Source organism: Takifugu rubripes, chromosome 17 (assembly GCF_901000725.2).
Source record: "Takifugu rubripes chromosome 17, fTakRub1.2, whole genome shotgun sequence".
Classification (NCBI taxonomy): Eukaryota; Metazoa; Chordata; class Actinopteri; order Tetraodontiformes; family Tetraodontidae; genus Takifugu; species Takifugu rubripes.
In genome coordinates this window covers 11,614,396-11,638,913 of record NC_042301.1, presented here as the reverse complement: position 1 = coordinate 11,638,913, position 24,518 = coordinate 11,614,396, and the positions used below count along the sequence as shown (strand labels likewise).

The 24,518-nt window shown below is 47.1% G+C and overlaps 5 protein-coding genes across 17 annotated transcripts in view; 4 read left to right on the top strand and 1 right to left on the bottom strand.

Moving 5' to 3' along the window:
* sdk1a (sidekick cell adhesion molecule 1a) overlaps positions 1-3,207 on the top strand; it is a 121,998-nt gene extending 118,791 nt beyond the window's left edge. For both annotated transcript variants that reach the window (XM_011612791.2, XM_029850847.1), the window contains 3 exons: positions 54-174; positions 259-388; positions 1,628-3,207. In XM_011612791.2, coding sequence (XP_011611093.2) covers positions 54-174; positions 259-388; positions 1,628-1,933 — 557 coding nt within the window. In that variant the 3' untranslated portion in view covers positions 1,934-3,207. The remainder of the gene's footprint in view (positions 1-53; positions 175-258; positions 389-1,627) is intronic.
* A 563-nt stretch (positions 3,208-3,770) lies between these two features.
* LOC101067491 (zinc finger protein 585A-like) lies at positions 3,771-9,255 on the top strand. 11 transcript variants are annotated; one of them, XR_003891508.1, is made up of 4 exons: positions 3,771-4,292; positions 5,057-8,282; positions 8,534-8,616; positions 8,833-9,255. XR_003891508.1 is itself a non-coding variant. In XM_029850538.1 (2 exons), exon 2 carries the CDS (start codon positions 5,135-5,137, stop codon positions 8,177-8,179), a length of 3,045 nt encoding a protein of 1,014 aa, XP_029706398.1. In that variant the 5' UTR covers positions 3,771-4,292; positions 5,085-5,134; the 3' UTR covers positions 8,180-9,255. The 11 variants fall into 11 exon arrangements, 6 of the variants coding, with proteins under 6 accessions (XP_029706398.1, XP_029706394.1, XP_029706396.1 ...); XR_003891509.1 differs by having other exon boundaries at positions 5,057-8,310; XR_003891506.1 differs by having other exon boundaries at positions 8,534-9,255.
* Positions 9,256-9,417: 162 nt separating this feature from the next.
* gpank1 (G patch domain and ankyrin repeats 1) lies at positions 9,418-11,303 on the top strand. The gene is made up of 4 exons (XM_003972334.3): positions 9,418-10,037; positions 10,107-10,248; positions 10,367-10,442; positions 10,669-11,303. Exons 1-4 carry the CDS (start codon positions 9,645-9,647, stop codon positions 11,108-11,110), a joined length of 1,053 nt encoding a protein of 350 aa, XP_003972383.3. The 5' UTR covers positions 9,418-9,644; the 3' UTR covers positions 11,111-11,303.
* LOC101067951 (cytochrome P450 3A30-like) lies at positions 11,192-14,753 on the bottom strand. Its single transcript, XM_011612795.2, has 14 exons — positions 14,267-14,753; positions 14,066-14,159; positions 13,871-13,923; positions 13,688-13,787; positions 13,420-13,533; positions 13,260-13,348; positions 12,900-13,027; positions 12,693-12,820; positions 12,509-12,554; positions 12,278-12,438; positions 12,140-12,207; positions 11,911-12,069; positions 11,670-11,832; positions 11,192-11,570 (listed from the first exon to the last, which is right to left on the bottom strand). Exons 1-14 carry the CDS (start codon positions 14,335-14,337, stop codon positions 11,496-11,498), a joined length of 1,449 nt encoding a protein of 482 aa, XP_011611097.2. The 5' UTR covers positions 14,338-14,753; the 3' UTR covers positions 11,192-11,495.
* Positions 14,754-15,223: 470 nt separating this feature from the next.
* Positions 15,224-24,414, top strand: foxk1 (forkhead box K1). 2 transcript variants are annotated; one of them, XM_029850547.1, is made up of 10 exons: positions 15,224-15,900; positions 18,111-18,326; positions 20,242-20,440; positions 20,546-20,692; positions 20,890-21,083; positions 21,184-21,189; positions 21,316-21,488; positions 21,568-21,822; positions 22,119-22,286; positions 22,398-24,414. In XM_029850547.1, exons 1-10 carry the CDS (start codon positions 15,452-15,454, stop codon positions 22,628-22,630), a joined length of 2,040 nt encoding a protein of 679 aa, XP_029706407.1. In that variant the 5' UTR covers positions 15,224-15,451; the 3' UTR covers positions 22,631-24,414. The 2 variants fall into 2 exon arrangements, with proteins under 2 accessions (XP_029706407.1, XP_011611095.1); XM_011612793.2 differs by lacking the exon at positions 21,184-21,189 and having other exon boundaries at positions 15,232-15,900.
* The last annotated feature ends 104 nt before the right edge of the window (positions 24,415-24,518 follow it).

Below are 24,518 nucleotides of genomic sequence, written 5' to 3'. Positions count from 1 at the left end.
GGGGGCTCAGAGAACGTGTAGAAAACCTTCCACGTGTGTGTTTTTCCTCCCAGGGAAACACATGTCCACAGCAGACGAGTCAGTGACGCTGGACAACGGAGGGTTCACGGCCCTGGAGCTCAACAGTCGAACGCTCAACAGCAAAAACTCTTTCCTGAAAAAGAACGGCACCAGGTGTCTGCTCGTCTCTCTCTCTTACACACACACACGCGCGCACACACACGCAGGATCTAAACTCATGAGCATGTGTGTGTGCAGGTCTCCTCCCAGGCCCAGCCCAGGTGGGCTCCACTACTCTGACGAGGACATCTGTAACAACTATAACGGCGCTGTGCTGACCGAGAGCACCACGCTGACAGAGAAACACACCGAGGTCTCTGAGTCAGAGGTATCTGTCTGTCTCTCTGTCTGTCGCTCTGTCTGTCTGTCGCTCTGTCTGTCTGTCACCATTTGACACTGATCACAGCCAGTGTCCCCGTCAGTGCTCGAGAGTTAAATGAAATCTCATCAAAACGGCTGTTTGAAGTGGCATAATTAGGAAAGCTCCGAGGCTGTGATTAAGCCTGCGGCGTGACTTTGATCACTGATTCAGAACCGGTCCTGGTGACGGACCCGCGTGTGGCTCTGTTTCACCGCAGAAGGACAGGCTTCTATAGCTGCAGACACTGAAGCTGCGCACCGATGAACAGACCATCAACAGAATGCTGCTGGCAGCTGACAGACGTGGGCGTTATTGACGGCTCAGCCCTGCGTATTTGTTCAATCAATTAGTTCCTTAAGTCTTTGTTTTCCTACCATCTGGGCGGATTCAGATCCGCAAAGTGAAACGTCAATAAGTACAAAAGTGTCACATTTATATTTGATCATTTCGACACCTTCAGGACTTAATGTTTCCATCTGTTGGTAAATGACAGCACGATTCATTTGTGCGGACGCGATCGAAATTTAAAGGACGATAATTGAAATCATCTTTCTCGGTTTATTACATGGAGTAATTAACATTTCTCTCAAGTCTCAAAACTCCATCATGCTTTAAGTGGATTATACACAAAACTGAGTGAAGCCGTGTGGATCAGATTGAAGTTATAATGTTTCATGTGTGTCAGACGTTTTCAACAAATCCTGGAGCCTGAACCAAATTGAGGATTTCTGTCTCGTCCTCTAATGAGCGTCTCGGAAAAAAAATCATAAATTCAGCCCAGGAGAGAGAAGCTGAAGTAAACCCCAGCATCCAAACCTCTCCAGCCTGCAGCCATGCACAATTAGTGCTTCCTCTTCTGCTTCAGCGCCAGCTGCGTCTGTGTGCGTCGGCTCAGCGTTAGAACTCCTCTTTGTGGACTAGATTGAAATCCCTCCGGGGAGGGTCTGGAGCAGGTCCGCTCTGACGTGTCCATTTAGCGTCCACCGTCTCCCCCTGCAGACAGTTTTGATCAGCAGCCGTCAGACGCTCGCACCCGACCGCAGGAGTTCACGTCGGCTGTTTGCGTGAAAAGACGGCGTTGTGCCGTGAACCTGTAGCTTTGAACCCGAACCAGCTCCTTCATCCACACATGTTGTCTGGACTCTCTGGAGGGACCTGCGGCGGTGTTAGTCGTGTCTCTCTAACCTGCTTCGTGTTTGTGTCCAGCTAACAGACAGCGACTACGAGGACGAGCAGCCCAAACACTCCTTCGTCAACCACTACATGAGCGACCCCACCTACTACAACTCCTGGAAGCGGCAGCCCAAAAGCCTTAAAGCCGTCAGTTCTCCTTTTGGCTATGACGAGTGCGCCACCGCAGAGGCAGAGCCGTACTACCAGACCGTGGTCACGCAGCACAGTACGGGAGGCGCCTACACTCCCACGGGACAGCCGGCGCACACGCACGTCAATCCCAACACCAACCCGCCCGGGTCGCGTACCCCCGTGACGGGATTCTCCTCCTTCGTGTAACTGGAGACAAAATGCGCACAAGTTAGCCAACGCAAGAAACAAGGGAGGGTGGACGGTTTGTGTTTGGACTAAAGAAGACAGGTGCGGTGGCTTTCAGGGGACGAGGACGAGGAGCTGAGAAGGACTGAGGATGAAGACGGCCCTTCATGCCCCAAAGAAATGAACCTGCACTTATTGATCACCTTCTCCCCTCATTCACAAAGATCTTCACTGTGTCAAAGTGTGCGCGTGCGTGTGTGTGTGTACTTTTTTACTGAGTGTCACGGTTACTATTCCTATTTACACACACGTACAAACACCACCAGATGTTCATGCTAGTTCCAGAGACTCTCTCACGAGAGAAGCAAAAGCTCGAGCCGGTTTGTGTAAATATCGTCCTCCGAGCGGCGGAATCTCTGCACAACCCTTCTGTTTTCTCTGCTCCCGCTTCAGCTCACAAACACACTCACATGCTCTCACTCACACGCCAACTTAGGAACTCCCGGCGGGAGTGGAACCTTCAAGGTCGAAAGGAACGATCGGGAGGCAGCACAGAGGAGAGCTGCTTCTGTTGGCTGCCCCGTGAACACAAACACAACCGTCAGCGACGCACAAAGAGATCAGACACGTGAGGCCGAGGCCGACGGAGGATGGAGAGAGCGTGTGGGGGGGGATCCAGAGCTGAAGGCATCCTCGGGGAGAGGTTTGCCTGGTGTCTGACAGCGATAGGAAGCATTTGGGTCAAAGTATGTGAACCATGTTCTTTTACCGTCTCCTGCCTGTCGCCTGCACATCCACAGCCATAACGCTTGCACTGAGCCGAACCCCACACATCCCATCCCGACTCTGCTCCAGATGTTTGTTTCTAAAGAGCACGCGTCTGAGCGTGACACACGAGCACGCTCTCTCGACACATCTGCTCTGGGTCGTCTACTGATAACGCGAAGCGTGCACAGCGTGTTTATATTTTTAAGAAGGATTTTGTACAGGAGAGCGGTTTTTACTGTACTTAGTTTGTTTAATTCACATGGTGGGAAAAGCACTGGAGCGACAGGTAAGATGAGGAAGCAGCCATGTAAGAATATGCTGCTCTGAATGAGTGTGGCTGAATCCTAAAGCACCTCCGTCTCTACCCGGGCTTCACTTCTGCAGCCACACATGGACTTTGTATTTTTTCCCCCTCATGTACAATTTAAAGATTTCACTCCCTCCCTCTCAGGCAGCCAGAAGTCTCTCACCCTGTCACACTTGTTTTCACTCCCATCCAGTGTGTGAATAAATGGTTATTGTTTAAACACGTGTCCTCGTGGTGTGTTTTAGTCCCGGGGCAGTGAACACGTCTCACTGAATCATCCCCTACATTACATTAACTAAATTAAAGATGTGCCTTAGCATTTTCTAACCGCTTCAGTGACCCTGAACTGTCTTGCTGAAATCCTTTGCCCCAGAATGTTTAGCGGTAAAAAGGAGGATGGAGGGAATCATCATGATCTGTTTCTGTCTGGTGATTATGTTGGTTATTTCAGTGCTCCGCTCCGAGTGTAGGCATGGAGTCGTCTAAAATAGAAGATGTTTCCTCCATTTGTACCTGCAGATTTTTACCAGAGGCCGGAATGGAAACTGCTGATACTGAGGGGAAGGTCCATAAAATTTTTAAATGTGCATTAAAATCCATAAAATATTTAGAAATCGTATTTGTCATTTAGATGTCGTGACCCTTTGGAGAAAGAAGGTACTCTCCCTGTTGTCACTGAAGTGCAGCTGTATCCTCCAGATGTTGAGGTGGACGAGTATTTTATTTTTTTAAATGCGAGTCATCAAAGACACGAGGAGTCAATGGTGCAGCTTTTAATGTGCTCACACAATGGGATTATATTCAAGTTGTTTTCTTTTTTTAAAAAGGTGCAAGCGGGGCACAAATCTGGCACATCGAAGAGATGAGATTTTGTTATGTTAAAACAGCTGATATGAGACATTTCTGGACCTGATTTAATCAGATCACGAAATAAAATGTGTTGTTTCACATATTAAATCATCCAGAGGAGGCTGGCTTAATAGTGACAACTCCCATTATGCTGCCCCGTGACTTTAGAAAATGTATTTTCTGCTTTAAAGCGTAAATATCCTCAGGAGTCCTCAAATTGGCCGATGCGATGCAGTGCGTCTCCTCGCCGACAGAGGGCGCTACAGGACCGCGGAACACCTGGGAGCCCGGAAAAGCCCATCAGTGTGGCGGATGTATTTTTCCACTTTAGACTTTCGTTTTTTCTCAGAGGCAGCGAAAACGTTGAACGCCACGGAGATAAACTCGTCGGTGCTTGCAGTATTTGCCGGACATGTTCAGGCCGCAGCTCTCCCACGTCGGGACTTGTTGGTTTGGGTGAGTTTTCCGCACGTCTTCTCGCTCGTGAGGGTGTCAACAGTGCGGGGCGGAAGCCCTCACGCGTGCGTGTGTCGCTGTGTTATTGCGGTGCTGCTGCGTGTCCAGCGCATTAACGCCGATGTTTGCTGCGTCGAGCGTCATCATGCTGCGCGATCGGCATCTGCCCCAGGGGCTTCGGTAAGATTTGTGTACAATGGGGGACCTCGCCCATTCCTCCATAGCGTGTGGAAATTAGTTTGTCACAACATTAAATCACTTCTAGACGCACAGCTGGAGGATTTATGAAGGATTTAGTCCTGCTGGGTGCGACCTGGAGTGAGTAAATATGCTTTGTTGGTTTTTTTTTCCCAGAAGATGTGAAATTTGTGATGAGAGATGAGGTCATCTGTGGTAATAAATCACACCAGGAGTCTGATCAGAGTGGCAGTGTTTAAATATATATATCTATATATTGATTTGCTGGAGTGCAGGGTAATGCTGGACCTTTTATTTAGTGTGAAAATGTGTCGTTTGTTTGCAATCAAACAGTGGGGATCAATAACATTTTTCAGCGTTTTATACAAAATAATAAATTGCTTTTATTGACCGGATGTCATCTTTAAATTAACCGGAAGAGGGAGACATTCGACAGCAGTCTAACCGCAGTTTATTTTAGAGTGAAGCATCTTATTGTTTTTATAAATATCCCGTTGACATTTAGCCGAGCGTCATCAGAACAAGTAACTGAGACTGAAATGGTGCCGTGTTTGTGTCTTTTGCAGTTCTCTGACACTGACTTTTGGGTTCCAGCTGGAACCTGAACCATAAAGGAGGATTTCCAGTCGGCCTCCTTAAGAACTATGGATGATGTGACCGACAAATCTGACGTGGAGGCAGCGGCTAGCCGACGGGACTCGTCTACGGGGCCATTCCCAGAGCCTCTCCTCATCATCCTGTCTCCACCTCCACCTTTCCTGTCTGTCGCCGGTGAGCCTGCCATGAATTGGTACAAGTGGCTGAAAGCTTTTGAGCGCTACATCGACGCGCTGGGTGAAAACGAGCTCACGGACTCCAGCAAAAACGCATTTCTGCAGGACTGTCTCGGCCCAGAGGGCCAGCGCGTCTTCGCCACGCTGATTCAGAACAACACCGCCTACGCAGAAGCCGTCTCGGCACTGACTCTGTACTTCAGCTCCAGCTGCACCTCGCAGCTGCACCACCGCAGGTTCCTTCAGAGAGTCCAGACTCCCGGAGAGACCGTGGATCAGTTTGTGTCCGCTTTGGAGGTGCTGCTGAGGCCGTGCGACTATGGACCCTTCCAAGATAAATTCATCCTCAATCAGCTGATACACAAAACAAACTGTCCTCAACTGAGAGCGAGGCTGCTGCAGGAGAGGGGGACTCTGACTCTGGAGAAGGCGTTGGCCATCGGGAGAGAGGTGGAAGCAGCTCCGAGCGACTGTGTTCACGAAATGCGCGTGGAAATCGGGGATGACTCGGAGCCCCCTCTCGGAAAAACAGCCAAAAGAGGGCGGCCGCGGCGCGGCGAGGAGAGAGTTAAGAACAACACCAGAGCCCTCTCGGCTAAAGTCCTGAGAAGACCACAGAGACACAAAGATGAATATGGCGGGATGAATCCTCAGGATGGTGACAGGCATCAGCTGAAGGAGTCCGACGCTCCAGCAGGCGGCGGGAAAAACCAGAGCGTCCAGTCGCTGAAGATCGAAGTGGAGACCTCTAAAAGCGCTGTTGACGGCAGTGACGGCGCCGATGGCGGCGCTGGAGACGCTCCCAGCTGTCCGGCTAAACTGAAAGGACCGTGCTGTCCAATCTGTGTCACGCGCCGCTTCAGAGATGCCAACAAACTCGCCCGGCACATGAGGACGCACACCAAGGAGAAGCCGTTCGGCTGCCCCCTCTGTCCTGTCACCTTCAGCCAGTCCTATCACATGACCCGACACATGAGGAACCAGCACGGCGCGGGCCCTCACGTCTGCTCTGCGTGCGGCCAAAGCCTGGACAGCTACGCGGAGCTGCAGACCCACAAGAGAGCCCACAAGCCGCGCGTCCAATCGTGCGTCGCCTGCAGCGAAAAACGCCCGAACGACGAGGCCTTCGTCAGTCTGGCGTGCTCGGGCGGCGAAGACGTGAAAGTCGGACAGAGTTCCGAGAGAAGCGGAGACAAAATCAAAGGGAGCGACTGCAATAATAATCCTGCGGAGAGACGCGCTTCTCTGGCTCAGGATGGAGGGGCTGAAGTCAACATCAAGACGGAACGCAGGGACGGCGAGGAGGGGAAAGCTCAGGGCGGAGGCGGGCAGAAGGAAAACGCCACCTCCAAGACGAAATCCAAAGAACATTCCTGTCCCATTTGTGTCGGGAGGCGCTTCAGGGGACCGAACAAACTGGCCCGACACATGAGGACGCACACCAAGGAGAAGCCGTTCAGCTGCCCCAGATGTGCCGTCACCTTCAGCCAGTCCTACCACATGACCCGACACCTGAGGAACCAGCACAACGTGGGCGAGTACGTCTGCTCCAAATGCGGGAAGAGTTTAAACACCTGGCTGGAGCTCAGAGCGCACAAGAAATCTCACGCGGTGGAAGGCCTCACGTGCCTCGCCTGCGACAAACAGTTCAAGGAAAAGGGGGCGCTCTCGAGTCACCTCAAAGTGCACCAGAAGGTCCAGTCCAGCAGCCCCAAGAGCCTCACCTGTGGGGACTGTGGGAAGATATTTGGCCGTATGTATCACCTGAAGAGGCACATCGTGACGCATCAGAAGGAGGCGGACAGCGAGAGTTACACGTGTCCGGACTGTCAGAAGAGATTCGCCTTCCCGGAAGACCTCAACAAGCACCTGCAGATGCACGTGAAGGAAAACAACGGGACCTGTCCCAAGTGTAACCGAACCTTCTCCGGTGCAGAAGAGCTGGAGGCTCACATGGGGGTTCACCTGAAGTCCTTCCCTTGCGACACCTGCGGGAAGAAGTTCAAGGTGGAGTACGCGCTGAAGAAGCACCAGCAGTTCCACCAGAGTGAGCACTATTACTGCTCCTTGTGCCACAAACGCTTCATCAAGCTGTCGCACTACAAGAGGCACCTGACGGTCCACGGCAGGCGGGAAACCAAGTGTCCGCACTGCGACGGCGTCTTCCTGAAGGTAACGGCGTTCAAGTACCACCTGAGGACCCACACCACGGAGAGACCTCACCAGTGCAGCTGCTGCATCGAGACCTTCCAGGAGAAGGACGAGCTGGAGCAGCACTGCCTCAAGCACAGGAAGCTGAAGAAAGAGAGGCCGTACTCGTGCACCAGGTGCGACCTCGCCTTCCCCGCGCTCGTCGAGCTGACGGAACACATGAGCTCGCACGAGGGGGAGCAGCCGCTGAACTGCCCCATCTGCGGCAAGACCTTCCTGAACAAAAACAAGCTGGAGAAACACCTGAGCATCCACACCGGAGAGAGACCTCACCTCTGCTCCGTCTGCGGCAACGGCTTCCCCTCGGCCGCCAGCCTCAGGCTGCACGTCAACATCCACAGCGGGGAGAAGCCCTTCCAGTGCTCCCAGTGCAGCAAGAGCTTCCGCTCCTCCAGCGGGCTGCGGCTGCACGGCAGGCAGCACATGGAGGTGCGGCCCAGCTACGAGTGCCCCGAGTGCGGCCGCACGTACGGGCGCATGACGGAGCTGAAGATGCACCAGCGCTACCACACCGGCGACAAGCCGTTCGAGTGCGCCTGCTGCAGAAAGCGCTTCATCAGCAAAGACAAACTCAACGTCCACATGAGGATTCACACGGGCGAGCGGCCGTACTCCTGCCACTATTGTGGTCAGACCTTCACGCAGACCGGAGACAGGAACAGACACATCAGTAAATTCCACTTGGAGGCCGCAGAGAATTCTTAGTGGTGACGGGCGGCAATAAAGAGAATCTGTCTCTTCATCCGCGGTGCTGACGGAGGGGAGGGTGGAGGAAGATCCCCAATGAGTGAAGGAAACAAGTCAAAAGGTTGAGGAGTGGCACACGTGAACTTAATGTATAGAAATTATTTTATATTTTAGCCTTTCAGAAATCTAAATCTTCCGTTTATAGCACCCTCTAGTGGCGCATCAGCGAGTTTGCACAGATGTGATCAATAAATTTGGCATAATTCACTTTTTTACTCACAGGAGGTGAAATATATTCCCCCACCTGTATCATAATGAACCAAAGATAATGTTTACCTGATAATTTTGTTTCTGATCCAATCTCTTCTGTAGCACCAACAGAGACGAGGTTAGAGGTCAGTGAAGGCAGCACTGAAAAGTTATTTGCTCTGGATTTTCAAATAACTAATATGAAGGTATTTAAATGTTTTTCAATTCATCCTGTCCTGAATGAATAGGTAAATTAGTTAAAATAAGTTCATAAAATAAGATTTCATCCGATATCTGATGGTGTCAGGTAGCAAATTATTTATTTCAGAATTGAAATAATCCTCAAAATCTGAATGTCTCCAAAACTGCTGAAGAAATTGGAACGTGATGTATCAAACATACTGAAAATTCTGTTATTTCAGATGGGGAAAAAAATTCTGTGAAGAAATCACCACAACAGCTCATGACTAACATCATGGAACCCGTAAAGAAGTAGCTCGATCACGAGTACAGTAAAATACCTTCATGTAGCTAAATGTGTCATCTGAACAACTCAACCTGTTTCGGTCGTACTGTATTTACAGTGCGTTAATGGAGTTCAGCAGAGTTTGAGTATATTTTGTTTTTTAAGAACTGTTTTCCTGTTACCACTGAAGACTTTGGAATGTGTGGTTTCTTCACCGTCTGTATTATCAGTGTTCACTTGGCTACTTCTTTTCTGTATTGAAGGATTTTTTTGGTTTGTGCCATAAAAACACAAGTATTTCTCACACTTGAAAGTATAATGTCTACTTGTAAATATCAAGCTCCTGATTTAATTAAAAAAACAATATTGATTGAAGTAATTTTGGTTTAATGTGTCTCCTTGTCCTAAAACTAAAAACTAAAATAAAACTACGGATAGACGCACTACATATTTAGTTATTCGACGTAAAAAAAAAAAAAAGGTAATACGTCAACTTCTCCACTTGATGACAGTACTGAGCCAGTAAACTGAGTTATAACCCGCAAATAAACGCCGAAGAAGAGAATGAACTCCCTTCCTGTTTTCGTCAGGTATCAAAAGGAGCTAACGAATTTTGACTTGGAATTGCTAAAAACAGTAATTTTGCGTCAATAATGAAGCGCAAAATTTAATTTTTCAAGCTGAAAATGCTTTTCACAAGCGCTATTATGACAATATCTTCTAGGATCTCAGTTAAAGGCCCATGATGCTATAACTTGTTTGCTTATAATGGCTACTTTCGGCTTCAATCCTGCTACAGAACAGGAGCGTTTTAGTATCGAAACAATTAAAAGTTCCAGATCCATTTTAACCACCAGTGCACTTAGTGGAGAAGAAGTCAGAAATTTCTACGAAAACTTAATGAAAGATGATGGCAGACAGGACAAAAATAAACATCGTAAGCCAGAATCCCGAAGAAGATCAAGAAGGAGGGTCAGAGTTCACTCAGATGTTCCAGTGCAACGAGGTACTGGGGACGGGGGAGGCCACCAGACCGGAGAGACGGGTCACACAGAACGATCCAGGGAGCTGATGGGGCTCAGGTTCCTGCACTGTGCTCATGAAGGGAACATCTCTGGCCTCAAAGACCTGCTGTCAAAGGGGGTCGACATCAACTTCCAGGTTCGGTCCATTCTTTTCTGTTGTTTTAAATATTATATATTACGAACTAATAGTAACTTTGGCTTGCAGGACGCTTTCTTCTGGACAGCGATGATGTGCGCAAGCTGGTCTGGACAGACAGATGCTGTTAAACTGCTGTTACAGAATGGAGCCGCCTGGGTCGGGGTGGTTGATACACAGGGCAGGGACGCTAAAGACCTGGCCCTGGAAGGTAAAACCGCAGCGTCTTCTGAGCTTCAGCTCGGTTCTACACATTTATAATCAGTGCTTGCGTTTGTGGTGAGTTTTACTCACTAATACACATTTGTATTATTAATTTACACCACCAGCGGGTCAGCGGGCAGTTTTGGAGGAGTTGGACAACTTTGGCAGAGACCAACAAAGAGAGACTCAGTCTGATAGCAGGTTTGCACTCACATGTCTGATACTGTGTTTGAGTTCAAACCCACTTTCTTTGTCCATTTAGTCCGACTTCCTAATGTTAATATAAACTTTGGACTTAAAAGATAATTAAATACCATTTATTGGCCACTTATATTTGGAAGTATGATGTCAGTTTCCACCTGTGTTAAAAACAGACTTTATGTAAAGTCTGCCTCGTTATCTTTTTGTGCTCTCTTTGTTCCCTCAGTGTTCCTCAGCCTCAGTGGTGTGACGTGTGCCAAACTGAGTACAGCAGCAGCAGCCTGTCAGAACATCTATCAACAACCCTGCATCAGTTCAGCCTGCGGCGCCCCCCACCCACCCCATATTATTGTCTCCCACCATCCAGCAACAGCTACAAGATGATGGTTCGTTCAGGCTGGAAACCAGGAACAGGACTGGGACCAGAGGGTGGTGGGCGGCATCAGCCAGTGTCCACTGTTTTAAAGAGGGACCAGAAAGGGCTGGGATTTGGAGGGGGGGCAAAAGCCAAAGTGACTCACTTTGGAGCCCGGGATCGAGATGCAGTGAAGCCACCATCCAACGAGAAAGATGAGAGAGGAGGAAAAGCCAAGAGGAGACAGGAGGAGAGGAAGGAGCAAAAAGACAAGAACTGGGAAAGAGATTTTCGATGTTCCTTCTATCTTTGACGCCTCCTCACGGCGGCTCTCTGAGCCTGTTACACACACGTCTTTATTTGGACTTTTTATTGAGATTGAAGACATTATTACAAATGTTTAAACCACCATCTTTATTCAGCAACATGGCATCGAGACCATAGAAACTAATTGCTGACACATTTCTAACCGTGGCACAAATAAATGTATCTTGTAAATGCCTGAACAGAGATCTTCATGTTACCTGGAGCTGTAAAAACATCTTAAAGGTGTTTCATGGTAAACCTTCCCATATCTGACTCACAGCAAAGTGAGTGAGCGAGATTCTGAACAAAAACTAAGAATATTCCATTAATCTACCTCAATTAAAAATGTGTTTTAGACGTGTTGAATATTTTCTGACACTCCACAGCTGCGCTCAGCGTCTCACCACCCTGAGTTTGATTGGATTTATAGGCCCCACAAAGGTGTTAGGATCCATCTTAAAAGGGATCTGCAGACAATTGGAAACAAATCAGAAGGTAATTGTGACTGAATATTGTCGTAGAAGTAACACCCAGACCTCATCGGTCCGTCGTTTCAATATTCCCACCTCTGTCTCTTTGCAGACTGAGAAACTGTATTTCTGCAACGTTTCCACCAAGGCCAGTTTGACTATCACCAGAGCGAGACGCATCCCCAGACACTTGCGCGGGCCGATCCCGAATGGCAAGTACGTGTAGGGGTTGATCCTCCCCTTGTTCTGCTTGCTGAATCTGCTGACTCATCAAACCGTGAGCAAGAACCACGTTCTTTAAACTTTCACGCCGTTCCGACGTTGGAGCGTGTCGTACCTGTCGGGTTTAAACTCCTCTGGTTCGGGCCAGTGTTCAGGGTCGCGGTGCAGAGCGAAGATCGGAACCGTGACGGTCATGTTCTTAGGGATGGTGATTCCGCTGATCTCCACCGTCTCCTTGGCTGTGCGTTCCAGACGTGCAGCCGGGGGGTAAAGCCTGGTGACGGCACGAGCACCGGCGTCAACTGGGGTGAAACGCTGGCGTCGAGCTTTCAAGACGGAATCACCTCAGACACTCGTTGATGACACAGTCCACGTACTCCATCTGCATCAGAGCCTCATACGTGACCGGCGCCTGGAAAAGTCACACTTTCACTATTTGCTGCACAGTTGAGGTGAGAGAGACTCTCAGGCTGCAGCCGCACCCCGTCGGGGAAGGTGGCGTCGATCTCCTCCTGCAGGCGGTTCATGCTGCCTGGGTTTGTGGCCAGGCTGTAGATGGAGAGCGTCAAGGCGAGGGTGCTGGTCTCGTAACCGCCCGTCAAAAGCACGGTCAGCTGAGACACGATCTCGTGATCCGTCAGACCTCGACGGGATGAAAAAGCACTTTCAGCGCGAGCGTGTGCACCGTGAGTGTGATGTCACTGCGTAAATACCGTCGTTCTTCTGAGTGCTGATCATATGCTGGAGAAAATCGAATTCCTGAAAGAAAAAAAAAGCTCAAATAATCATCATCCATCTTCTGATCTAAGCGTGCTTGTGTAGCCTGGTGATTAACGGAAATGTGGAAATTGCCGTGGATGTGTAGGTCGTGAGCATCCTGGTGCGTCCTGTGCAGACCTGGTGTGAGCCGCCGTCGCGCTCGGCTCTGATCTTCTCCACAATCTTTTTAACAAAGGCAAAGGAATCCCGAGGAAAAAGGGAGAAACCCATCAGCTGCAGCAGAGGAAGCAGAATGGGAAAACACCCTAAAGGATGGAGAGACGGACAGTTGCACTCAGGAAGCGTTTCCATCTAAAGGCATCCTTCTTAAACGTGGCGATGCACCTTGGATCATGAAGAGCGGAATGGGGAATTTGAACAGCTTTGAGGCGTGTTTAATGGGGAGGCTCGGCTCCATTTCCATGCCGAACAAGACGCCCGTGGCTACGTTCATGTTGTAGGCACCAAAAAAGCTGGAACAGACACACAGTGGGCGGAGCTAACTCCTCTGATCTTTACACTTGTCATTTTTACCATTTAACAGGTAAAAATGTCTATGACTTAGCAAGGCTCAATGCTATTCATGTAATACTTTATAGAAACTGTTTTATCTTATGTCCCAAAGATTTTTTTTAATGGAAGTGTGAACAAAAAAGGTGTATTTTATTATTTGTAAAGGAGTATTGTGTTTGCTGTCACGTTTACTCTTTAATACTGATGATTTCTTCATTTTCAGCTTTGGGCTCCAAGCTACTGGTCAGTTTGCTGCTTTGACGCTTCATGAGACTAAAGATCTGAAACCAATCAAACACGATTAGAAACATCAGAAGTGGATCAAAGACTCGGGGTGGAGGTGGAGCCGTACCTGTTTTATACGGCTGGTGGTGAAGAGAGGGCTGAGGACGTTCCGGATGCGCCTCCAGTCATCGTCCTCGGCGATGTTAACGGCATCGTATAAATCTCCGTTCAGACAGAAGTTCTGAAACAAACAACAAAAACCAGCTGGAATGAGGTCCAAGAAACCTTCCGATCACTTTGTGTTGATAGAAACTTTCACTTTATAGTGTCCGAATTTCCAGTTTTATTTAATGTTTTCACTGCGCTTCAGTTGTGTTCCGTGTTGATCTCCGCACCCGCCGGTTGGTGAAGTGTGTGAAACACTCTTTCACCAGGATGGTCTTCAACAGGTCAGGGTCCATCACAACCAGCATGGGCTTCCTCAGCTCATAGGTGCTGCACACAGGCGTGAGATTAGATTAGCCAGGAAACACATTTCATAAAATATGAGGGTCTGGGGTTCAGCCCCGTTTACTCACCCCCATATTTTTCCATATTTCTGAGCACACTCTTGGTCATCCAGGTAGTAAACCTAGTAAATGAGAATACTTGGTTAACAAACACCAGTCTGCATTTACTCCACCTGCTTTACCACTGGAACATAACTGTTAGTCACAATCTTGATGTTTAAATGACTGATAAGGTTATAAATACGGAATAATTAGTATACATACGTTGTTGTATTTGCAAATTGATCCAAAGTACATCGTCGGTTTAGGCCCCGAGATTCCAAGTTTCTCAAATATTCCAAAAGTCCTCTTTCCATACCTGCAGTGATTCAACGCACTTGTGAAACGAGGCTGTTTACTTGGAATTTACAAAAGAAATTTAAAAAATCCAGAACTTTTCAGTTGACCATCGTATTTGACTCTTACATGACAAATAAGCAGGTAAATGTGATGAGCAGAATCCATGTTTCCAACGCGAACAAGGGGAGATAGTTCATGACTGCCTCCTCTTTCAATAGTTGCACGACTTCCTGAAGTTTGAACCTTTACCTCCTGTTGTTGCGTAACCTTCCCACCGTTTCTCCCTGCGATAAACGGACAAACAGCGCCCTCGAGTGGATGCTAGACCGCTACCCATGCGCCTTGGCTCCTTCAGAAATCCGTTATCCAGGTTTTTCGGCCAACTTGTTCTTTCTATGTTTATAAACAGAAGATCGAGATTAAAATAAGCAAAGAAAAAAAAAATCTGAGCCGGGTAAAAGCAGCTCCAGTGCCTTCCGCATACTGGAACAAATGCACAGATCCTGTAGTAAAGACAGCTAAAATATGATAATGCACCAAACTCGACCAATTACGCCACGTTTCCGTTAATTTGAAGACTATAACTACAAAATAAGGAGCTACAACCTACGTTGGGGTGCTCATTTTAATTTATTATTGTCAGTTAGATTTTCATTTATATTATTTGGTTGCATGTGTAGGTACGGCGAGTCGCACCAACTGTGACTGTAATAAAGTAAAAGGCTTAACATTAATTATAGCACATCACAAATCTCCAGATAATACAGCAAGTTTCCTGGTGTGACGACATCGTTTGTGCCGGTGTGGCGTTCAAGTACTAACTCGGTGACGTCCATATTCAGTATATCTTCGGGATATAAATACGTCCTAATGTTTCTGCACTCGCAGTTTTTCTTAGATTGCCAAGCCTACCGATTTACTTGTGTACCTGCGAAACGAAGCGTTTCTGGCACTAAGGCACACATTAATTATAATGTTTTATCATCCCAGAGTGAATTCGACTGGGCTGCGTCAGCGGGATTGCCTTGATTTCGCTTAAGTGCTGTACGTCCGTGCTGCATTTACGTCAGGTGTTACCGCTTTGCAAGACGAACGTTTAACTTTTAACTGAAGGCCCTGAACGCAGCACGGTCCAGTTCCTGAGGCGATTCCGGGCCGCGTCTTGTAATGATCCGACTCCATGTTGTTCCGACAGCCACGGAGCGAACAAGTGCCCTGGCCGAAAACTCACGTTGCAACTCTGCGTGTGAGTGAGAACTAAAGTGCGTGCGTGTGTATGTGTTCGAGTGTTTGTTGACCCTCCGAAAGAACATGGCAGACTACCGGGACGACACTGGAGCAAGAGCATTACTTGCTCTCCAGTCAGCACCATGTAGTCCCGTGCGTGTCGCGGTGACCTCGCACGGCTATTACCAGTCCTCGCTCGCCTTCCTGGGTCCTCCGGTGATGGAGAGCCCTTGTAACTCTGATATGAATCTTCCAGTGCGGGTCGCTTGTCCTCCCCCGCAGGCCCTTGCCAGGCTCGAGGGCCGGGACTTTGAGTTTGTCATGCGCCAGAGGACAGTCACCATAGGCCGGAACTCGTCTCACGGCTCCGTGGATATCAACATGGGGCACTCCAGCTTCATATCACGGCGCCACCTGGAGCTCAACTACGACGAGGCCAACGGTTTCTCCCTCCGCTGCTTGGGCAAGAATGGCGTGTTCGTTGACGGTGTGTTCCAGCGAAGAGGGGCGCTGCCGCTCTCGCTGCCCAGAGAGTAAGTGCTACAGCTAGCATAGCCGCCAACGACAGGCTAGTGACACCAGCACGGTCGTATTGCAGCTTTAGGATTATGCATGGATATTAACTTTTGGGTGGTTCGGTAGCTTCGGGGCTTGCGTCGTGTTTAAGTTCGTTATATCCTCTTTTAAGTGTCTTTTAACCTCTTCAACTGGTCACCTGATCAACTGTGACGTTACAACAGCTTGTAGACAAATAGCATGTGCGTTTTTATTGCAAATGTAGCCATCACATAGTTTTGACCAACGCTAAGAGTTTCCTCTTAAAACCTGGACAGCAAGGACAATAATGTAGTAATATGACCTCCATATTTGAGAGAGAGGGGTTCTGGTGGGCATACAACATATTTAGTCGTTAAAGTCATTAAATTAAGTCCCATCGTGGTCTCTTTTTATTCCTCTGCAGCAGGAAAGAAACAAAAGTCTTTATCCCAGTAAAAACCAACAAATGTTTAGAAAACTTAACTTTACATTTCCTCCAGAGTATAATCCTTTTTTATGTTTGGCGATGATCTCCCAGTAATAGGATATAAAATCGGTTCTCCACATTCCGAGTATTTTTCTATGAAAGCGTTTGTGAAAGTTGTGTACCACAGCTAGTTTATTGTCACTGTTCCCTTGCTGTGTGTTTAGTCAACGTGTCCCCGCCATGTCAACATTAAGGTAAACAAACGCACCCTGGAGGGCGCAGTGCACGAGCGTTGTGGGCAGAGGTGTGTTTGTTTTGGATTAAATCACATTTGTGTTCTTTCATTCAAGAGGAAGCGCCGGTGTTTTTATGTAGACGATGCGCTTTTGTGGTAACCGTGTTTGAGATTTTACCGTTGTTGTTAGCTTCATCGTTTTTTAGCCTCTTAATGTAGCGAGTGAATTAGCGAACGGCGTGCAACCGTAGGTGGGAGGAGGTTTCTCGGTGTGTGCGTGCGTGCGCGCGCGCGTCCATCTATTCATTCTGATTGGCTGTCAGGAACCACTGTGGGCGTGGCTACCAGCCTACAGGAAGTGCAGACTGAAACCAACATCCTCACTGCAGGAGCACATGGAGTGTACACAAGACCATAGCTGTACCCCAGCGCTCCTGCAGCCTTCCTGTCGTGCCCTATAAGTCGTGTGGGCAGCAGTTTCAAACATAAATAAAAATAATAGTTTGCGAATCAAGTCATTTTATGCTCTTCTGGTGATTTGCAACTTCCGACGAGAGCAATCTCTTTAGATTAGTACAAAACAATGAACAGCTTTTTTTTTTTTTAAATCACATTGCAAAACATTCATAAAAACACCCTCGTTAAAAAAAAAAAGAACAGACCATTATAGCTGCTGCTATTTAATCCTGTTATTAGTTATCTGCTTTTAGGAAACCCTCGTTAAAAAAAAAGAACAGACCATTATGGCTGCTGCTATTTAATCCTGTTATTAGTTATCTGTTTTTAGGAAAGCAGATAACTCGGAGTCATCTGCTTTCCTACCATCATCTTTAAAAGTAAAATTGAATCTTTGGCTTATTGAGGTATAAAATTAGCTCATGATGTCCATTTTGATGTGACACTGTCTTGAGCACAAGCTGGATTAAAATAAACCCCAACAGCGTGAGTGACAAACTGTAAACATGTCACATCAGGCAGAACCACCACTACACTGATACAGCAGGTGTTCTGTAGCATCCAGCTCCTGTCTGCAGGGAAACCTGTCAAATCTGTTCAGGTGTGTTGCTGGTAAAGCTGCTCCTGTGTGAAGCTTCAGTAGTTGAGCATGTTCTCCTGACCTGTCTGGTTCTGTATCAGATCAGAATCGGCAGTTTAGATATTCTGAAATATTGCTGTTGTATTTTTGTGGCGTGTATGTTCTCAGTCATGTTATGTGTTTATTTTCTAAATCTCTGAGCCTGATTTAATGCATTTTTGGTCATGTTTGGTTAGAAGTCTTGTTTGTTTTTATGATGACATAATTGCTGAGTTTACCTGCCAGTTAGAATTAGAACTAATATATTGACTCATCGGGGTGAATATTAACAGTTGTAATTCTAACTTAAAGACAAGACTAGAGCGGCTGGCTCTTGTCTGTACTGACCCAAAGTCTGTTGGAACCTTCCTCAGCAACAGGACACAAAAACATCTGTATATTTCTATGGCAACCACCAGGAAGTGAATTCACTAATTCGATTGTTTCTCACCCGCTTCCTGTTTTCTAGGTGTGTGTTTCGTTTTCCCAGTACAGTAATCAAGATCCAGTTTACATCGCTTCTGGAGCCCGAAGAGCACAGAGAGAAGGAGCAGCCACTCCTTCCGCCTCGGCCACTTCTGCCGCACATATCCCCTCTCAAAATCAGCATTCCCACAATGCAGCAGCATGAAGAGCACATCCGGGCATTTGGTTCTCCTCTGCCCTCCCCCACAGACACCATCAGGTGAGAAGAGTCGGTGTGCAGTAACCAAACATCATAAAACAATGCAACACGTTGCTTTTTTAAGCTTGATGATTTTTAATGTATCCTCCGTATTGTGATTACAGAACTAATTGATTCAAGCAATATATTGAAATCAGTATTGGTGTTAGCTTTCAGTGCGATCGCATCAGGGAATCGGAGGCATTAAACTATAATTAAAATCATTTTCAGGCTCATCGGTCCATCAAAAACAGGACTTTTTCCTGTTCTGTCAGTATTTTATTGACTTCAAGGGTTTCTCCCTGAAATCTCTAGTGAAACTTGTTTAAACATCAAAACACACACCCTCACGCACAGTGTGATCTTGTCTTGGATAATTTACTCATTTATGCATTCGGGAGTGCGGAATTTTCGTTCCTTTTCGACTCGAACCCGAAGCCCACCCTGAAATGCTTCATCTGGCCGTTTTGACGGTGGGCTCGTCAGCTGCTGCGGCCTTTCAGCTGAGGTGGAAACTTGCCTATAATGCGCTGGCACATGCCTGACAATCACTGCTCTATAAATGCATGCAGCATGTGCATCTGGCAAGTGTGCTGCTGAGTGTGCCCTCCTGTGGTCCGTCTTGGATTATACATCCTGCATCCTCACATTATCAGCCTGCAAGTGCCTTCCTTATATGGAATGGCTGCAGCTTCGAGGCGTGTGATTGGCTATTCGGCAGATTGTTTTGCCTGTGGGCCGTTTTTCCGTCCATTCGTGGTTTCTTTTTTTTTTTTTTTTGTTCAAAGCCCCCTACCCTTCCCTCTCGGCTCCTATTCACTTGCACGTGGATGCAGAGCGCGCGCACACAGGATAATCACTCACATTGCTTCCACTTTGGCCTTTTTGGGTCTTTTTTCTGGACCTTTTTTCGTTCCCTACCCACATACTTCGCATTCAGCGAAGGCTTACGGCCCCAACTGTGACGGTAGAAGGAGTCACTTTTCCTGTTGAGCAACTTAAACGACTCTTATATATTTTAATTCTTCTAACAGCATTCGGATACTGTGTGCACATGCTGACAGGCCAAAATGACCTGATACAATTTTTGAAAAGATAGAAGCGAGGAAAGTTACAGCTGCCAAAATCATTTGTTTTTGTCCCGACATTCATTTTGTGCTGGTTGCACAAAGCTACATTCAGACAGCCTGCACAGTCGGGTCACCAGCCAAAAAATACGAGCACATTCTCCACATGTGTGAGCGCTTGTGTGTGTTTCTGTGTCTGTATGTCAGTCAGTATCTTTGGCTCTCAGTTGCTTAAGGCAAATCAAAGCATGCTGACTCTCCCAGAAAGCAGTGTTTACTTTGCTAACAGAAGCAGGTGTGTGTTGTATAACTGTCTGTTTTCCTCGTGTTCTCTCTATTCAAGACCAGATAACAACTAGTTAATTTTTAACTTGTGATTTTGTTCTTGATTTTTTTTTTTTTTTTTTTTTAGTTGTTTGATTTGGCAGTTTTGCAGAGTTTTTTTTGCACAGTAGCATGCTAGTAAAGCAGTGTAGACCATTTGTGGTGTAGTTGAAGATAACTATAGATGAACAGTATTTACATTAGAAGTCTGCACACTATTGAATGCTGTAAAGATTCTTTTGGAAGAAAGTGGGAACTGAAGGGCACATCTGGTGGAAATTGAGGAAAATTGTTTCCTCAGCCTTGTTATGTAACTCAAACAGAACTGTTTATGCACCCAGATGTGTTTTGGTTGCATTGTCCAAAGGTCTCATCCAGTCAGATTGTAAAACTCTCTGCTCAAACATTACACGTGCCTTCGGCTGCTTTTCAAGCGGTGCACCGGCAATGTTGGCCAGTGCTAAGCTAATCCCAGGGCTAAACTGAATTATATTCACACTGTCAAATCAGCAACGTCATTAAATCTGCGGTCCTCTCTCCTTCAGCGTTCCCAACTCCTGTCCAGCGAGTCCACGTGGGGCAGGGTCGTCAGGCTATCGTTTTGGACGTAGCGTGACCTCTGACCTCCAGTTAGCAGCTGAATACGCTGCCAAGGCTGTTTCTGAGCAGAGACGCAGCCTTGCTGAGCCGAGAGGTGGGGGGAGTGACCAGCGAGGGGAGTCGGCTGGTGGAGACAGCCCAAAGGTGAAGTCTCAGAAACCTGTTATTATTCTCAAAAGAAATATTATTCTTGAGAAGAAATGTGCTTGAGATCACGTGGGCACTAACACTCTTATCTCCTTTTTCCAGGATGAGTCCAAGCCACCTTATTCCTATGCGCAGCTGATCGTCCAGGCCATCTCATCTGCCCCAGACAAACAGCTGACTCTCAGCGGCATCTACGCCCATATCACCAAACACTATCCCTACTATCGCACTGCAGACAAGGGCTGGCAGGTGGGCCCATTCTGGCTGAAACTTAATGCTTTGCAATAGCAAAGCAAACGTATGTGAAGCGTCTTATATTGCGCAGCAACAAACCACTTTCTACGATTTCAAATCAACAGGGAGCCTGGCCCGACGTGCTTTTGTGACTCCGATTTTTGGGAAATTGTGTGGAGTAAAAAGAAAATCTGATGTTTCATACTTTTCAGAACTCCATCAGACACAACCTCTCGCTCAACCGCTACTTTCTGAAAGTGGCCCGCTCTCAAGACGAGCCTGGAAAAGGGAGCTTTTGGCGTCTGGATTCTGCTTCTGAGAGCAAACTGGTGGAACAAGCTTTCAGGAAAAGGCGGCAGCGAGGGGTGGCTTGTTTCAGGACGCCGTTCGGACCCCTCTCCTCCAGGTGAGTGGGTTGCCTGCGTCCTCCACGGAACAGGCGTGACTCTGCCGGACTCTGTTAACTCTGTCCTCTCTCTGCTTCTGGCTCTCATTTGATTGGATAGAACAAAGTAAGTTTATAGATGGGGGCAAAACACGCAGGTGCCGGCAGTGATGAAAGTTACAGTTATTAAACTCCAGAATTGAATGATCTTGCTGTGCTACTTGGTCAGTTTCTCTCTCTTCTCCTTCTACAGAAGCGCCCCTGCATCTCCAACACATCAGGGGCTTCTTTCTCCTCCTTCTAGCGGTCTGCAGACTCCTGAATCTCTGAGCAGGGAGGGCTCTCCGATCCCTCATGACCACCACGGGCAGCTGGCTAACCATGTAGCATCTGTGTCAGAGTACCGGTACTCCCAGAGCGCTCCAGGTGAGTCTGGATGGAGGAATATGTGTTCAGCGGCATTTAACAGCAGTTGCAATCACCATCTTCCTCACTCTCTCCGTAGGATCTCCAGTCAGCGCTCAGCCCGTCATCATGGCCGCACCCTCCCACCCAGCAATCCTGTCCTCAGGTCCTGGAAAGGCCCTCGCCTTGGTTCCAGGCGGTGGAGGCCAGATCCAGCCGATCCCCGTGCTCCACAACACGTCTCAGCCCTCTGTGACCATGGTGCGGGTCGTCACCCACCCTTTAACCTCCATCCCCCTGAATGGGTACAGTGCCGCTTCTCTTGGAGGAGCAGAGGGCAATGGGGAATTCAGAGGTACAGAATCTGTATCACAACTTTTGCTTTTTCATCTCTTGATCAAAAATGAGCCCCAAAAAAGTTAACTCACAAAATGTTTAATCCAGTTGATTTCAAACATGTAGAAAGCAACAAACTACCAGTAATCATCCACAAATAACACAAAATGTAAAATAAAAAGTACATGTAATATAAGCATAAACTAGAAATCATCTGATACGGATTGGAAGCAAGTGTGGACTTATCCCATGTCCCAGGTCGCGCAACGTTTGGGTTTATATATTAAATTACTGCCCTGGTCTCGTTTGGAGCAGAAGCCCAACAGAAGAGAGAGCGGGTGATCCAGACTGTGGACAGCGCCGTGCAGGGCGGGGATGGAAGGAGCCTCGTACCCGGGTTACATCAACTCCCTGTTCGCCCTATTGCTCAGAATGGCAGACACACGTCTGCAGCTGTTGCCACGGAAAACAGCCTTGCATCTGGTACGAGCACTGGAATAATTGATTCAATGTGGATAATAGCAATATTAAGGGTTTTTTTTTATGTTAATGTTATTATCTGTTGAATTGGAATCTGCTCACCTTCCCTTCCAGGCCTCAATAGTCCTCTTCAGATTTTGGCAGCTCAGGCCTCCAGCTCTCCACCGGTGCTGGTGAGCCGACAGCCCAGCACAGAAACACCAGATGAGCACTCAGCTGAACCTCAAGCCAAGAGGCCAAAGATGGAGGAGGAGGGCGGGACCGAGTCTGCTCAGCATCAGGTCACATCTGCCCAGCAGCCCGTCATCGTCACCATGGCATCGCAAACCCACGACCTTAGGAAGTGAACCTCGGCGCCTTTCAGAAGGTTTCCAGAGGACGGCTTTCTTATTGTCCAGTAACTGTTTCACCTTTTATACGCGTTTCGTGTGACTGCTGCCGATACGGCCAAAACTGTACAAGCATCCTCTCTTTCCGCGACAGGGAATTCAGTGAAAGAAAATTACTTTGGTCAAACAGTCGGACCCTTCCACATAGTATCTGAATTTATTTAGCGGATTAAAAAGCTTTTTCAGCTTTACACACTTTTAAATAAGGATGTTGTACTTCTAAGAGCATTAAGCATATTAAAATCATTACAGCACTACTTTTTGCCACATGAATGTTATACAAGTTCATTCTCCATTGATCAGATTGTTCACTCTCAGGCCAAAGAAAGATCCTCTCCTGTACTTCCGATTAGGCTGGGTGTGTGTGTGTGTGTGTGTTTAGAAATTGACTGTTAAGACTTCTGAATGGTTTTTACTGGTCATAAAAAATGATGCCTGAGTTGAGCTGCAGCACGACTTCTGTGCGACTCGAGTGTGTTGCCGCCTAGTGGTAGAATTTAGCAGTGTTCCACTTGACGTCCCACCGGTTTGAGCCTTTTACACCAGTGGAGTGTGCTCAGATTTGCAACGGCCAGTATTTACAAAATAAACAGTGAGAGAGGAGTTAGCTGCAAAAGTAAATAATACATCTGAGAGAATGTTCAGGAAAGTGATTTTACACTTTTGAGGCAGACTCTACAGGAGAATTAAGACTGTTTCACCTCGGAGAGGAACGGTAATATGAAACAATACAATGTGAGGCGTTTCCTCTTGTTGCCTTCACAATAAAGCACTAAAAGGAAAGAGTTTTTGAAATAAATGCTGGAATAACATCACAGAGCAGAAATAAAACAAAGGCAAAAAAAAATAGACAGGTGGCAACTTAGAGTTGAGAGAGCTAACCAAACGTAGATGAACCTTCAAATTGTATTCTGCTTGTTTCAGTAGTGGCTAAAGGAGAAATGAAACAGCCTGTGTGCAAAGTATTTTGTTTTTTGTCTTGGCGCAGAAAAGCATTATTGTAATAATCCTCAAAGCCTTAAATATCTACATCTTGGATCATTTTATATAACCTGTAGACAGCTTTATCTCTAGAGTAACAGCGCTTTAACATGACGTGCACAGCAACACTACAGCGGTTAGTTTAATCTTCTGTAGACTTGTCAGGTTTATCAGGGGCAGGGCGGGACCAATGCAACCACAACTCTCACCTTTTCCTTCATTTCAGTGCGGTACCTCTTCACATCTGGGATCCATATTCCTCTTTTTGGTTTGCAGTGAAAGTCAGTGATTTTCCTCCCAGTCTACCTCTGTCCCTCCTAGATGAGCAGTTCTCATAATTGTTGCCTCCACCAGGGCAACAACCTGATGGCAGTTCCTATCAGATGCTGCCTTAATGAGAGCCTGCTCAGCACTCCCCCCACCCCCCCATTCTGATTGTCACTCTGCCTTTAGCTTCTCTTGTTGCCCTTGTACAGGCCTCGTTTTTAGTTGGCAATCAGACGCAATTTGCGCAATATTTCAGTGATTGTTATTGCACATAAGAAAAATGGATTAAAAAAAAGATGCATCATGATTGTATTGCTGCTTTATCTGCTAAATGAAAGTGATTTAGAAGGTATTTTTCATATTTGGGGGAAATGTACTATGTGTACAAACAGCTGTCATCAATACATTCTGGAAATAGAAAAGTATGTATTTTTAAATGTTTTTTTTGTGATTTGTTCATGTGTAGCAAAAATTAAAATTCCTCATTGACTAAAGATTGTCAGTCGCCCTGGTTTTATAATAAAATACACCCTCAATACCTGATTTCTAAGGCAAGAGTAAAAAGGTGTATTCAACATGTTTATTGTCAGGTAGAGTC

Excerpts from the sequence above, each read along its gene's own strand:
- LOC101067491 (XM_029850538.1), top strand. The coding sequence starts at position 5,135 with ATGGATGATGTGACCGACAAATCTGACGTGGAGGCAGCGGCTAGCCGA.
- gpank1 (XM_003972334.3), top strand. The coding sequence starts at position 9,645 with ATGGCTACTTTCGGCTTCAATCCTGCTACAGAACAGGAGCGTTTTAGT. Across the intron at positions 10,249-10,366 it reads TAAAGACCTGGCCCTGGAAG|CGGGTCAGCGGGCAGTTTTG; the intron begins GTAAAACCGCAG and ends TTACACCACCAG. Across the intron at positions 10,443-10,668 it reads GAGACTCAGTCTGATAGCAG|TGTTCCTCAGCCTCAGTGGT; the intron begins GTTTGCACTCAC and ends TTGTTCCCTCAG.
- LOC101067951 (XM_011612795.2), bottom strand. The coding sequence starts at position 14,337 with ATGAACTATCTCCCCTTGTTCGCGTTGGAAACATGGATTCTGCTCATC. Across the intron at positions 12,821-12,899 it reads TCCGCTCTTCATGATCCAAG|GGTGTTTTCCCATTCTGCTT; the intron begins GTGCATCGCCAC and ends TCCATCCTTTAG. Across the intron at positions 12,439-12,508 it reads CAGCACTCAGAAGAACGACG|GTCTGACGGATCACGAGATC; the intron begins GTATTTACGCAG and ends CATCCCGTCGAG.
- foxk1 (XM_029850547.1), top strand. The coding sequence starts at position 15,452 with ATGGCAGACTACCGGGACGACACTGGAGCAAGAGCATTACTTGCTCTC. Across the intron at positions 21,489-21,567 it reads GTACTCCCAGAGCGCTCCAG|GATCTCCAGTCAGCGCTCAG; the intron begins GTGAGTCTGGAT and ends CTCTCTCCGTAG. Across the intron at positions 21,823-22,118 it reads GGGCAATGGGGAATTCAGAG|AAGCCCAACAGAAGAGAGAG; the intron begins GTACAGAATCTG and ends CGTTTGGAGCAG.